The sequence below is a fragment of the Heteronotia binoei genome, chromosome 19 (genome assembly GCF_032191835.1).
Source record: "Heteronotia binoei isolate CCM8104 ecotype False Entrance Well chromosome 19, APGP_CSIRO_Hbin_v1, whole genome shotgun sequence".
Taxonomy (NCBI): Eukaryota; Metazoa; Chordata; class Lepidosauria; order Squamata; family Gekkonidae; genus Heteronotia; species Heteronotia binoei.
The window spans coordinates 30,626,588-30,640,841 of record NC_083241.1 but is presented as its reverse complement, the minus strand read 5'-3'; the positions used below and the strand labels follow the sequence as shown (position 1 = coordinate 30,640,841).

The following is a 14,254-nucleotide window of genomic DNA, read 5'->3' as shown; positions in this document are numbered from 1 at the left end:
GACAACCTGGCAACAGTGATCCATGCAACGGTCACCTCAAGGTTGGACTACTGTAATGCCCTCTACATGGGGCTGCCCCTGTGCCGAACCCAGAAACTGCAGCTAGTGCAGTACGTGTTCCCTAAGTGGGAGCACATACAGCTGAAGCTGCGGAACTGCACTGGCTGCCAATAGTGTACTGGATTCGTTACAAGGTGCTGATTATTACCTTTAAAGCCCTATATGGCCAAGGACCTCCTACCTTAGAGACTATCTCTCCCCATATATTCCCTAGAAGGTACTGAGATCTGGTTCACAAAATCTATTGACAATCCCTGGGCCGAAGGAGGCCAAACTGAAAGCTACAAGAGAAAGGGCCTTCTCGATTACCGCTCCCTACCGGTGGAACCAATTGCCAGAGGAGGTGCGGGCCTTGCCCAGTTCTGCAGGGCCTGCAAGACTACCCTCTTGCAGCTGGCTTTTTCTTAATGTGGAATCTATTGTACCGTCATAAGAACATAAGAGAAGCCATGTTGGATCAGGCCAACGGCCCATCAAGTCCAACACTCTGTGTCACACAGTGGCAAAAAATTTTATATACACACATACACTGTGGCTAATAGCCACTGATGGACCTGTGCTCCATATTTTTATCTAAACCCCTCTTGAAGGTGGCTATACTTGTGGCCGCCACCACCTCCTGTGGCAGTGAATTCCACATGTTAATCACCCTTTGGGTGAAGAAGTACTTCCTTTTATCCGTTTTAACCTTTCTGCTCAGCAATTTCATCGAATGCCCACGAGTTCTTGTATTGTGAGAAAGGGAGAAAAGTACTTCTTTCTCTACTTTCTCCATCCCATGCATTATCTTGTAAACCTCTATCATGTCACCCCGCAGTCGACGTTTCTCTAAGCTAAAGAGTCCCAAGCGTTTCAACCTTTCTTCATAGGGAAAGTGCTCCAGCCCTTTAATCATTCTAGTTGCCCTTCTCTGGACTTTCTCCAATGCTATAATATCCTTTTTGAGGTGCGGCGGCCAGAACTGCACACAGTACTCCAAATGAGACCGCACCATCGGTTTACACCATCGTCATCACAGAAAAATTGTAAGATGGGTAACATCGAGACTGTAGCACCAAACTAATTTGACAGAACTAAATCTGATGGTTTTAATTAGATGATTTTAATGTATGATAATAGTATATATAAGTGAGCTGTAATATATTGTGTAAACAGTTTGTTTTTTAACTATTGTAATGTTTGTATATTATGTTATGCTATGTGAGCCACCCTGAACCTGCTCCGGCGGGGAGGGCGGGATACAAATTAAATATTATTATTATTATTATTATTATTAAAAAACCCGTGCTACAAATATTTAAAATTTAGTGCTCAGATTCAGCAGACAAAACTCTGCATAATGAATTCCCATTTGCATTATTTGCAGTTCTTTGTGCAACTTGCTTCCTCTTTTTGGAAAAAGACACATTACATGCCCTGATGTGGATGCCTCAGGCTAGCCCGATCTCACCAGATCTCAGAAGCTAAGCAAGAGCTGGCCTGGGTTAGTACTTGGATCATGGGAGACCACCTAGAAGAAGAAGAAGACTGCAGATTTATGCCCCGCCCTTCTCTCTTAATCAGAGCCTCAGAGCGGCTTATAATCTCCTATATCTTCTCCCCCCACAACAGACACCCTGTGAGGTAGGTGGGGCTGAGAGGGCTCTCACAGCAGCTGCCCTTTCAAGGACAACTCCTGCAATAGCTATGGCTAACCCAAGGCCATTCCAGCAGCCGCAAGTGGAGGAGAGGAGAGCCTTTCTTCCCCGCACTACTTTCCCAAACTAAACTGTGATATATTTTTACGATACCTGGTTTATCTATCACTATCAGGCTTGTTATACCGCTGTTGTGGTTTTGTTGGAAAGGTAGCTGATTATGATCATTTTGCTATTGTGGGTGTGGTCATAAAGAACCTGGTTACCTTGATTTCAGTTCATGTGTTACTATCTGTTGTAATACGAAGCTTTGAGCGTGCTGGTATTTTTTGCTATACATTAAATTTTAATTGTTCTTGGAAGCCACCTTATGTGCAGATTGTAGACAGATAGGTATTAACATCTTAAAGAAATACTGCCCCCCCCCAGATACTGTTAGCCCCTTGGGTTAAGGGAATGCAAGTATCCAATCCCTCCCAGCAACAACTGTTCTATTTAACTTCAAATCCTGCCCTACAGCTGTTCTGAAGTACAAAGGGGGGAGGAGATCTATTGGAAGATCCATTCAAGGCTCTCTGACAAATAAATAAATGGATTCTAGATTAGGTTCTAGATTAAGGGTGGCCAGACTTGCTTAATGGAAGAGCCACATAGAATAAACGCCACAAGTTTGAGAGCCGCACGACATGAATGTCAAATGTTTGAGAGCCACAAGGAAGGGAGGAAGGAAGGAAGGAAGGAAAGCAACAGATGAGGAGGAAGAGAGAGATGGAAAGAAAGCAACTTCAGCTTTAAATGCATTCTCCAAGCTGGCCACCAGAGCAGTGGAGGCTTGGAGAGCCGCACAATATGTGTGAAAGAGCCACACGTGGCTTCCGAGCCACAGTTTGGCCACCCCGTTCTAGATCAAAATCAAGCCTGAATTCTTCTCTAGAAGCAAAAATGAGTAAACGGAGGCTATCAAGCTTGGGTCACATGAAGAGAAGACTGGACTCACTGGAAAGGACAACAATGCTAGGAAAAGTGGGAAGGCAGCAGGGAAAAGAGAAAGACCCAACCTGAGATGGATGGACTCCATCAAGGAAGCCGCAGCACTCCGTTTGCAAGAGCTGAGCAAGGCTTTTAATGAGAGGGCATTTTGGAGGTCATTAATTCATATGGTTGCTGTGGGTCAGAAGTGATGGCACTTAACACACACACAAGGTGTTGCAGGACTCAAATCTAGCTGTTAGACGGCATACTCACCCCCAAATGAAATGCAGGTTCCCAACACACTGCTAGTAATAGTAGCAAAGCTCCTCTTCATTCACAACAAACACATTTCCCCCATAGAGGGGCAATTCACATATAACTCACCTCCTTCTGGTTTCCGTCACAGGAATCTCATCTTTATACCAGGTCAGCTTCGAGTCGCTCAGCACGTTGAAGAACTGACACCAAAGTTTCAGGTTCCCCGAAGCATCTGAGAACTGCTCTGCTCGGATCTTACGGATCACCTGCGGGGCTGCAGAAAGACAGCAGTAGGTATCAGCAAACCGGGAATTCTGTACACCGGCATGGTGCAAAATTCTGAGAGCTCTGTCGAGTTGACAAAGCCTGAACCAAAAAGAAAAGAAAATCCAAGGAAAGGCGGATATTCGTGCTTTCCTCCCCTCAAGGAATGGGGGAAATAATAGGAAAATAATTCAGAAAAATATTTAAGAGTCCCCTTCAACAATCTTTGGGGAGGAAGTTCTCCTTGAACTATGCCTGTGATTCTGCATTCTACAGACCTAAACCTGTGAGCCTGGGAGTCACATTCTGGGCACAAAGCAAGGGGTCACTGAGGGAATGGGGGTTGGGAGGTAGCTGTGAATTTCCTACATTGTGCATGAGGGTGGACTAGATGACCCCGGGGGAACCTTCCAGTTCTGTATCTACATTAGCGATGTCCTGATGTGGGAGCAAGTGGAAATTATCTCTATGCCCTGAAACAGTCTTGGGGACTTTCCCTTGAACTGAGGAGCCCTTAGAGAGGATGAAAAAGCAGGTCCTCCCATCTCCCTCACCCTACCTGAATGGTCCACTTTGAGGCTGGACTACCACACTCCCCTCTCAGATTCTTTAATCTATTTGGGCACCACCTTTCTCACCTTTAAATGGGTCGTTTGCTCTCCGGGATTCTCCTGACTGCCCTTCCAGGCCAGCCTCTTCACATTTCTCTGGGACTCCCAGGACACTGTCTGCCACAGTCTTACTCTCTTCAGTAGTCTCCTCGTACATCTTTGGCACTTCTAGCGTTGCCATCTTTCTGGCAAGGGTTGGGGAACGCCTCTCCATGGGAGGAGACGGAGATGGGACTGGAGTTTGCAGAAGAGCCGCATTCCTTCGGCTCTGCTGCGGGGACACGGTGGGGCTGTCCTTTTTGGCATGCGCCTGGCTGTCTGGGACTAGCCCTTCCATCTCATCACCCGGCTTGGCTTTGGGCAGGAATATTTTACGGCGCGCTCCCAGCGCCAGCTCCTGGGGGGTAGCGCTAGGCAGGGCTGCTGGTGCCTCACCAGGAACCTCTGGAGGCAGTTCGGGAAGCCCCGTTGGCTCGCCGGAAATGTTCCCTACCACGATTGAGGGAACACAGGGCAATGGAGGCACCTTTGATTCAGCCATCAGTCTCTCTTGGCAAGCAAGCAACTCCTGATTGATCATTCCTGTGAGCCTCCTGGAAGTCTTGGGGGTCAGCTGCAGGCTCTCTGCACTCTGAAAGAGCTGGTTGGTTTCAACCCGCTCAAAGATCTTCCTTGAAGTTCTGGGGGTTAACCCGGCAATACCCGTATCTGTGACGTGCCTTGGGAGAGCAGAGGGTGGAGCCCTTTCCTCCACCACCTTGGCTTCCTGCTTTGGGCTCTCTGTGCTTTTCTCTGGCTCTGAGGTCATCTTCAAGAGCAGGAGCAAATAATTTTTCAGGGAAGTCACCAGGTTTTTCTGCTGTTTCTTCTCCGGGTTTTGATCCTCCTCCATAGCATTCTCGGGCTGTGGCAAATCCTGTGAAAACAAAGTGCTTGAGGCTGTTCTCTTCTCTTCCTTATCACCCATCTCCAGCTTTTGGCCAAGCGCTAAGGACTCCTGCTCATCCTCTTTGCTGCTCTGAGGAGCTGAGAGCACTTCCTTAGCATGTTCCCCCTCTCGGACCATCCTATCAGCCTGCTGGGCTGGTTCTGAAAGTGGAGGCCTTGCTGGTTGCCAAGGGTCCATATCTCTCTTCACGTCCCTCAGCAAAGAGGCCACTGATTGGTTCCTCTCAGCAAGGTCTTCTTCAGCAGGAGAAAGCAGAGATGACCCAGAAGATCCATGAAACACTGGAGGCATCACCATAGCGGGATTTGGAGGTGGCTTTTCCGGAATGCTTTCGTAGGGAACGGGAAGTTCTACGGAAGCCTCCGGAATCAGAAGAGGTCTTGCTGTTACTGTCCTTTCCACCTCAAGCCCCAAATCCATTTTCAGGTCAGGTCTGTCATCCTGCAATGACTCCAGTGCCTCTTCTTGCTTCACACTGACTTCTGCTTCAGTCTGAGGTGCTCCTCGGTCCAAGCAACACATCGGACCTGTCTCGAGATCAGCTCTCTGGGGTGGAAATCCAGCAGGGACCATCTCTTCAGTTCCATGATCTGGAGATAGCCTGTGCTGATTTTCATCAATATCAAAAATTGAGGAGACCTTCTCCACCTCTTCTTCCAAAAGCAGGGGCTCCTCCCCAATGGGTGGCGCAAGATCAAGGGAAACAGCCGGGGGATTCAAGGAAGTCCCCCAGCTATACTGTTTACCTTCTTGGCTTACCACCTCCATGCTTGGCTCTTGGGTTTCTGGGCTGCGGCTGGACTTCTCCTTGACCCATTTGGTCTCTGGCTCTACGGGGGAGTCTTCCTTTAACGAGAAGTAGGCAGATATCTGATTAGTTTCTTGGATAAATCCTGAAGCTGGAGGTTGCGGAGTATCATAGGCAGTGAAAAAGGTGGTCTTCAAATTTTCAGGAGTCTAGGGACAAAAAAAGGACATGATAGTTAGCCTCCTTACATTAGCTTAGAAAGAAAGTCTTGACTTGATGTCCTCTTCTGTTTTGCAGTGAAGGCACAAGATGTTATCTTAAGGATCACCACCAGCTTTTATATGAACCTGCATGGTCTCTGAAAACATGACCGTGGAGACCTTGCTCTGGGTGACCCCCCACACAGAGGTAAGGCCCTCTTAGTGGTTGCACCGGGTGATGAAATAAGCTCCCCAAATATATTCACCAGTGCCCTTGTTGATGTCTTCTAGGTTCCAATTACATTTTAAAGAACCAACTAATTGATTGGCAGAGCTGCTGTTTCATTGTTTGGACATTTTTGAATGGCTTTATTGTGGATTTCTTTTTTTAAAAAAAAACCCTCAGTAATTAGTATTTTATGGAAATAAAATAACTATTATTAGAACCCAAATCCTTTCTTTTGGAAAACTTGCCCAAATATACATTTCCTGTACTGAAATCTCTCTGTGTGTGTATTGTGTATAAAGACAGAAGAAAAACTATGTACCATCAAACATTTCTTCCTGAGCCACCATATTCAGTACACAATTTTGTTCTCACATTTCCCACAATTTTGATTTTTAAATATCAAGTTTGCTGTCCTCATGAGACATCTGAACAGATTCTGCTGACGATGCAGATAAACACAGATAGAGATGGTCTTTCAGTCAAGGGGCAGCTCCATTTCTCTTCTCCTCAGAGCTTTTTTTGTAGAAAAAGCCCAGTAGGGACTCATTTACATATTAGGCCACACCCTGATGCCACCATTGTTTCATAGAGAGCTTTTTTGTAGAAAAAGCCCAGCAGGAACTTATTTGCATATTAGGCCACACCTCTGACAACTAGCCAGCTGGAACTGCGTTCCTGTGTGTTCTTGCTTGCCCTGCTTCTCCCAGTTAGTCCCTGATCCTGTAACTTGTCTTCCTCTTGAACTGCAAACTGTAGTCAAAATAAATTATGCAACTCAGGCTCATGACTGATTCCTTGTTGCAGAATTTAAGGTCTTTTTTTGGGTGGGGAACACAAAAGGAACCTTATTGGGTAATTTCCTGTACGAGAAAAAGAGAGATTACTCTGCCAAATCTGAGGCCACAGCTACTGAGCTCTCCCATAGAACACAAGGAAGAGACAATTCCACTGTTCAACAGCCTGGTGCAACTGAGACAGGAATAGCAGCCCCGAACATGGGCAGCATCCGAACAACACTGACAGATCGAAGGGAGCAACCAGATCAGGTGGCTGGAAGGAATGACGTCTGGGGAAGATTAAAAGAGCTATATCTGTCTAGCTTGGCTAAGCAACAGCAAAAGGGGAAGGAGGGGGGGTCCAGCCTTGAAGATATACAGCAGACAGGCGATCACACAAGAAGAGAAAAAACAGTCTGTGAAGTTATCTTTTTTTAAAGTAGAGTAAATTAGAGCAGCTTTTCCAAGCTCAGGGGAACACAATGTCTGGGGCGGTGATGCTCTGTAGTCTTGGTGCTTGGGGGGGGAATAGGATGAGGGCTTCTGGAGTTCTCGGCCCACTGGTGGACTTCCTGATGGCACCTGGGTTTTGGCCACTGTGTGACACATAGATCGATTTCACACTCACCTTACGCCGCTCTCACGTTCGTCTTCTCACTGCAGCAAGCATCGGCATTTTTGCACAGCAAACAGAAACTGCTAAAAACCAATTTCTGTTTGCTGTGCGAAAATGCCGATCCTTGCTGCAGCCCCAGCACAGATAGTGGGAAATCAGAAAGATGAACGAGAGAGCGGCGTAAGGTGAGTGCAAAATCGGTCATAGTGTTGGACTGGATGAGCCGCAGGTCTGATCTAACGTGGCTTCTCTTATGTACTTATGTTCTTACTGTACTTGACAGCCATGCATGGATTCTTCTACCTGAGCCTGCTTCGGCAGGGAGGGCGGGATATAAATAAAATGTTGACTGATTGATTGATACCTGCCCAACAGCCCTTGTCAGGAAGGCTAGGCTGACAGACTGGGAAAGAGACTAAGGCCAGGTCTACGCTGAGAAATTTAATTATTTATTTATTACCTTAGTCTTCTATCTTGCCCTCTCCACAAGCCGACTCAGGGCGGCTAACAGTCAATCAAAGCACAATTTAAAATTACAACTTAAATAAATGTATTAACCATTTCATGGAGATGAATGTGATGAAAAGTGATGAAAAGCCTTGGAATCACAAACAGAGCCTTGGTCCTGCGCTACTACCAAGTTTACATTCCCAACATTGCTCAGAAAAATTATTAGAGACTGCGGTCTGTACTACTATGCATAGTTTGTTGAAACCAGGATCCTGCTATGGAATTCCACATCATTTAATGTGTCATGTTAACACTTACGTTTTACTTTTAGCTTTTTGGTTGCTTCTACAACCTGAATCCTATTTCATGGTTTATTGATTGTCCCATCCGCCAACTGAAGAAGATGAAGATACTCTGAATCTTAGCGTCTCAGAGCAGCCTACAATCTCCTTTACCTTCCCCACCCCCCCCACACACAGCAGACACCCTGTGAGGTGGGTGGGGCTGAGAGCTCTCCCAGAAGCTGCCCTCTCAAGGACAACTCTACCAGAGCTATGACTGACCCAAGGCCATTTCAGCAGCTTCAAGTGGAGGAGCAGAGAATCAAACCCGGTTCTCCCAATAACAGTTCATGCACTTAGCCACTACCAAACTGGCTCTTGGAATATGCAGAGCGAGTCAATTGTATTGACTCGCTCTGCATATTCCATCTTGAGTGCACATGAGAAAGGGGGACTATAAGTGATGTAAACAAATAAATAAATACAGCATGATCTAGCCCAGCCATGATACCAGAAAAGGAAGAAATGCCAATATGTGAGGTGCCCAGGCTTCTAGCTGAGAACTGGGCTTAGCTTTAGGTTTCTTCCATGGTTCTGTACTCCTACAATTCTGCATCATTTTTGAGAGGGGGGGGGGAGAGAGCTGTCTCCTTCTTTGTGGTTCTTTCTACTAACATGGATTCATGAGGAAATGACTGCTGCCACAGACCACTGTATGAACAGCTGCTCTCGTGCCTCAGGGTCAAGTTGCAAAAACAGATCAAGCTGTCCCACGCTACTGTCGAAACTGTGAAAGCATCCCCAAGGCGTACTGAAGTGCGGCCACAGCAGTCATGAGACCCCCACCCCAAGACACAACTGCCTTCAGCAGAACATATTATCCCGCACACTGTTATTTTTCCCCCTCTCCCAACGTACTAGAACTCGAGGGCATCCAATGAAGCTGGTGAGTGGTAAATTCAGGACGGACAAAAGGGAATGCTTCTTTACACAGCGAGTGATTAAAATGTGGAATTCACTGCCACAGTTTGCAGTGATGGACACGGGCACGGATGGGATTTGACAGATTCACGGAGGATAGATCTATCAGTAGCGACTAGCCCTTGTGATTAAAGGGAACTTCCACATTTAGAAAATATTAGCCTCTGAATCCCAGCGCCAGGTGGCAACATCAAGGGACGGCCACTGGTCTGATCCAACAGGGCTCTTCTTATGTTGGTTTCCTTTCATCTAATTAAAAGGTCTTAAACAGCAGTCCATGCACTGCCCCTTCATAGCCAGGCTTTGGGATTATGTATTAGTAATCATGACTTTTTTTGTAGCAGGAACTCCTTTGCATATTAGGCCACACTCCACCGATGTAGCCAATCCTCCTGGAGCTTACAGTAGGCTCTGGACTGAGAGCCCTGTAAACTCTTGGAGGATTGGCTACATCAGGGGTGTGTGGCCTAATATGCAAAGGAGTTCCTGACACAAAAAAAGCCCTGTCATCAATGTTCCCTCTAAGCTGCAGAGTCTTGTGAGCAAAAATTCTACTTTGTGAGCTACTGATATTAAAGCTGTGAGCTACTGCATAAATTATAGTGCTCTAGGCCATTTTTCCTGAGCTAAGACAAAAATGTGTGAGCTGGAGGCTAAAAATCTGTGAGCTAACTCACGCTAACTCACCTTTAGGGGAACACTGCCTGTCAGTAATCATTGGCAAAGGCGCCCTCTACTGGGTCAGGCCAATGGGCTCTGCAATGTCTCCTCTGACTGGTGAAGGATCTCCAGGGTTTCCAGAGAAGATGGGGCTTTCCCAGCACCTGCTGCCCATGATGCCAATGGCAGGATCTTCTGCAAGCAAACCATAGGGCTATGTCACAGAGCCACATCCCACCCCCTGCTTTTTCAGTGCTCACTTCTGTCTAGCAACAAAGCTGTCCTTTTTCCTCTCTGTAGCAGGGAAAACAATGCAAGTCTCCTCCAACAGTCTTCCTTGACTTGTGGCCAACTTCAGCCACAGATGGCCACTTGCTGTATTCCCATACATGCCTTCCTACCTCTTTCCACCACCACCACCACCTCCCCCCACCCTGGTTATGAGTAGCAATGGTATTTTAAGACACCCACAGCCTCATGGGTATGTGCCCATGCCAGCAGAGGGTGAAGAAAGATGAATCCACCAACAAGAACAAGGGCTGGGGTTTCAGTGGCACAATGAACTCTGTTTCCCCACTCTTGCTTCTGTGAAGACACTTGCACAATCTGTGGATCAAATCCTGGTGGCCTTTCCCTGTCTGTTGCTCCTCTCCCAAGGTGCAGGCAATCCACTTTTATTATGTTTTCCCTTCAAATTCCTTTCCTCCTGCTCAATCAAAAATATGTCCAGCACATTAAAAGAAATGTTTTTGTTGTTTTTAAACACCAGTTTAATGAATGTAAGAAGAGTCCTGCTGGATCAGGCCAGTGGTTCATCTAGTCCACCATCCTATTTCACACAGTGGCCAACCAGTTCCTCAGAAGGGCCAACAACAGAGCAGAGAGGCCTGGGCCTTCCTAAGAATAAAATAACAGCCCTGCTGGATCAGACCAGTAGTCCATCTAGTCCAGCATCCTGTCTCACACAGTGACCAGCCAGTTTCTCTGGAAGGCCAACCACAGGGCACAGAGGCTAAGACATTCATAAGAATGAAATAAGAGCCCTGCTGAATCAGACCAGTGGTCTGGGCCTTCCTAAGAATGAAATAAGAGCCCTGCTGGATCAGATCAGTGGTCCATCTAGTCCACCATCCTGTCCCACAGTAGCCAATCAGTCCTTCTGAAGGGCCAATAACAGGGCAGAGAGGCCTGGGCCTTTCTAAGAATTAAATAAGAGCCCTGCTGGATCAGACCAGTGGTCCATCTAGTCCAGCATCCTGTCCCATAGTAGCCAATCAGTTCCTCTGGAGGGCCAACAACAGGACAGAGAGCCTGAGGCCTTCTCCTGATGTCACCACCTTTTATGCCACTAAAGGTACTGACTGATTCGATGTTGCCTTTTGACAATGATGTTCAGAGTTTACTGACTCTGAATGTGGAGGTCCCCTTTAGTCACCATGGCTAGCAGCCATTGATGGATCTCTCTCATTCATGAATCTGTCTAATCCCTTTTTAAAGTTGCATATTCCTGCGGCCATCGCTACCTCCACACTCTCTGTGGCCATCTCTACCTCCACTTTACTCTCTGTGTAAAGACGTATTTCCTTTAGTCCAGGGGTAGCCTAAATGGACTAAAGAAGAGGAAGCAGGCTTTGTGACTGTCACAAAGATCATTTAGGGCCAAGATGAAGGTTATAACACACCTTGGCCTTACTGAAGCTGTGAGTTGCCAGTAGAAACTAGACTGAAAAGCACTGCAAGGGCCTGATTCAGATTGGGATTGCTGCGAATGGGGAAGCCAGGAGCTCCTTCTCCCCCTGTGCCACAGTCCCAATCTGAATTGGGCTCCCATAGTGCTTTTGAATAGAGTTCTCACCAGGAATCAGCTGCAATCTGGTTACAAGTCCCTGAGACCCCACAGTGCACTGAGGTTTGTTGTAATGTGTAGTTTGGCCCCCCCTTGAAAGGAAGGCGGTGAGTTTAAAGACTGACACAAAGGTCAGCCAATCATCACTATGTATCACCTTACTCTGACATGAGGAGGAGGAGCTTTGCGGCTGGCATAGAAGTGAGTACCGCTTACAGTGCACCTAGTGCTAAAACTATAAAATCTGTCTTTACTCAAATTCACTGTGGTGGACAAAGACATCACTGGAGGGGTAGGCACATTTTCGGCCCAGAGGCCTTATCTGGCTCTATGCTTGTTTTTGATGGCCCCACTGGTCCTTGGAAACAAGCTGAACCAACATCCAATGCAGAGTTCTCAAAAAATGGGCAGATGTGGACACCTCTTCCACCTGGATGGTTTCAGGTGGGCAGCCATGTGAAGTGTCTAGTAGCAGAACAGTATCTGAGTCCCGTAGCACCTTAGAAGATGAACATTTTCCAGGGTAGAAGCTTTCATGAGTCAAAGCTCACTTTGTACAATATAGTATGAAGCAAAGCAAGCTTTGACATAAAAGTTTATATCATGGGAAATGCTCATCTTTTATGCAGCTACTGGGCTCTAATTTTGCTCTCCTCCACTCTGCTGCTCTAATTTTGCTCTCCTCCACTCTGCTGCATTCATTCGGGCCATGAATGTTTTCCAGGAACATTAGCCTGTGGTCTGGCAGACTGAAACTCCCCACAAATAGAAGAAGACTGCAGATTTATACCCTGCCCTTCTCTCTGAATCAGAGACTCAGAGCGGCTTACAATCTCCTATATCTTCTCCCTTCACAACAGACACCCAGTGAGGTGGGTGGGGCTGAGAGGGCTCTTCCAGAAGCTGCCCTTTCAAGGACAACTCCTGCGAGAGCTATGGCTAACCCAAGGTCATTCCAGCAAGTGCAGGTGGAGGGGTGAGGAATCAAACCCAGTTCTCCCAAATAAGAGCCTGAACACTTAACCACCGCACCAAACTGGTGTATGTGATTTGAGAGATGAAAGTATAGACCCCATAATTTGCCCACCTTTGCACTGTAACAGGAAAACCCGCCAACAGTGTTTGTCACACTTGTAGTGATGGCCAAATGGCATCTTATTGCCAAGTCACTCCTATGATCTCCCAAACTATGTAAATCACAGAGATCACTACCACCTGAGTGCTTCACTAGGCTTGCCTATTCCCTTTATTAGCTGATTTATTAGCCTATTCCCTTTATTAGCCACTTCCTGGTTAGAGGCCAAGACTGCCTCACATCTCCTAAAATGGCCATGCATGAAGCAAATTCCAGCAGGACAGCCACATAGCCATCAGCGCATATCAAAGGACTGAAGAACCACTCCAAGACACTGATAAGTCACTTCTGAACCTTTGGAGAGCAGGAAGAGAGCTGGCACGTCCTTCGGCAGAATCAGAAGCTTCCTTCTCTCACCTCAGGGCAAGCAGAGATTAATGGCAGCCAATACGTAATGTGTCTTTTAAATATACAAAGTGCAAAGACCTGCTGCAAGAGACCCCAAATCCTATCAAGATGGGGGCAAACGAGTGGAGAGGGAAGGCTGTGGTCCTGTGGTAGAGCATCTTCTTAGAATGCAGAAGGTCCCGAGCATTAAGAAAATGGATATTCAACAGTAAAAATTGCAGATTCCATAAGCGAATAATATATAATCATAAATCAGAATTTGGATGGGGGATTCCGGACCTAAATATTTATTATGAAGCTTTCCAACTAAAACCATTATTGGAAATAGGGGAGGAAAAGACTCAGAAGTGGGTCAATTTTGAAAATGAAATAAATAATAATATTGGGAGTTCAGGCATTTTTTCTAAAGTTACCACCAAAGACTTACAATTAACAATAGGCCCTAGAAGAGCTTCATTGGAGGTTTAGAAGAAATGGCAGCCACACTGGTTAGGAAGAATTTCTAGATGGGCACCCCTGGAAACTGTCAATGAGGAAGTGCAAGAAACTAATTGGTGGAAAAGGTTAAACCTTAAAGGTTATTGCAGAGTGGAAGACATGTTTCGAAGTGGAATTCTTAAACCCTTACAGGAAATAACAGAAGAAATAGGAAAACAATACTGGTTAAAAGTAGCTGGGCTATACAAGACAGTAAAAAGGATTAGTGAAAACGAAGATTTTTGGATAGACACGCCAATGGAAGTATTATACAAAGAAATGGCAAAGCAGAAAAAGGGTTTGGTAGGGAAGATATATAGAATGATGATAGTAAATATGGAAAAAATAGTAGAGTATTTACAGAGGAGATGGAGCCAGGAGGGCAGGATATCAGAGACATCAGTAAAAAAAATTAAGAAAGGAATAGAAGAAATCAAAGTAACCAAGTTTAAAGAACTTGAATATAAATTTCTTACAAAATGGTACAAGACCCCAGCACAATTAGCTAATATGATTCCAGGATTGAGTCCACTATGCTGGCACTGTAAACTTTCTAAAGGGTGGTATGCTCATATGTGGTGGGAATGCCCGGAAGCAAACATCTTTTGGAACAAAATTATTGAAATAATCAGAAAAGTATGTAATATAACATTAACTATAGAGTTTAATCTTATGTTGGTACAATAGGTAGCCCGATAATAGATAGGAGTATGCAAAATTTAGTCAAGGGTATGGTATTGGCGGGTAAGGTGGTCA

The 14,254-nt window shown here is 46.0% G+C and overlaps 1 protein-coding gene across 1 annotated transcript in view; it reads right to left on the bottom strand.

Annotated features, from left to right (window-relative positions):
- ALPK3 (alpha kinase 3) overlaps positions 1-14,254 on the bottom strand; it is an 86,181-nt gene that overhangs the window by 18,921 nt on the left and 53,006 nt on the right. The window contains exons 6-7 of the mRNA XM_060259741.1: positions 3,830-5,708; positions 3,054-3,201 (exon numbers count right to left, since the gene is read on the bottom strand). Of these exons, the coding sequence (XP_060115724.1) occupies positions 3,054-3,201; positions 3,830-5,708 (2,027 nt within the window). The remainder of the gene's footprint in view (positions 1-3,053; positions 3,202-3,829; positions 5,709-14,254) is intronic.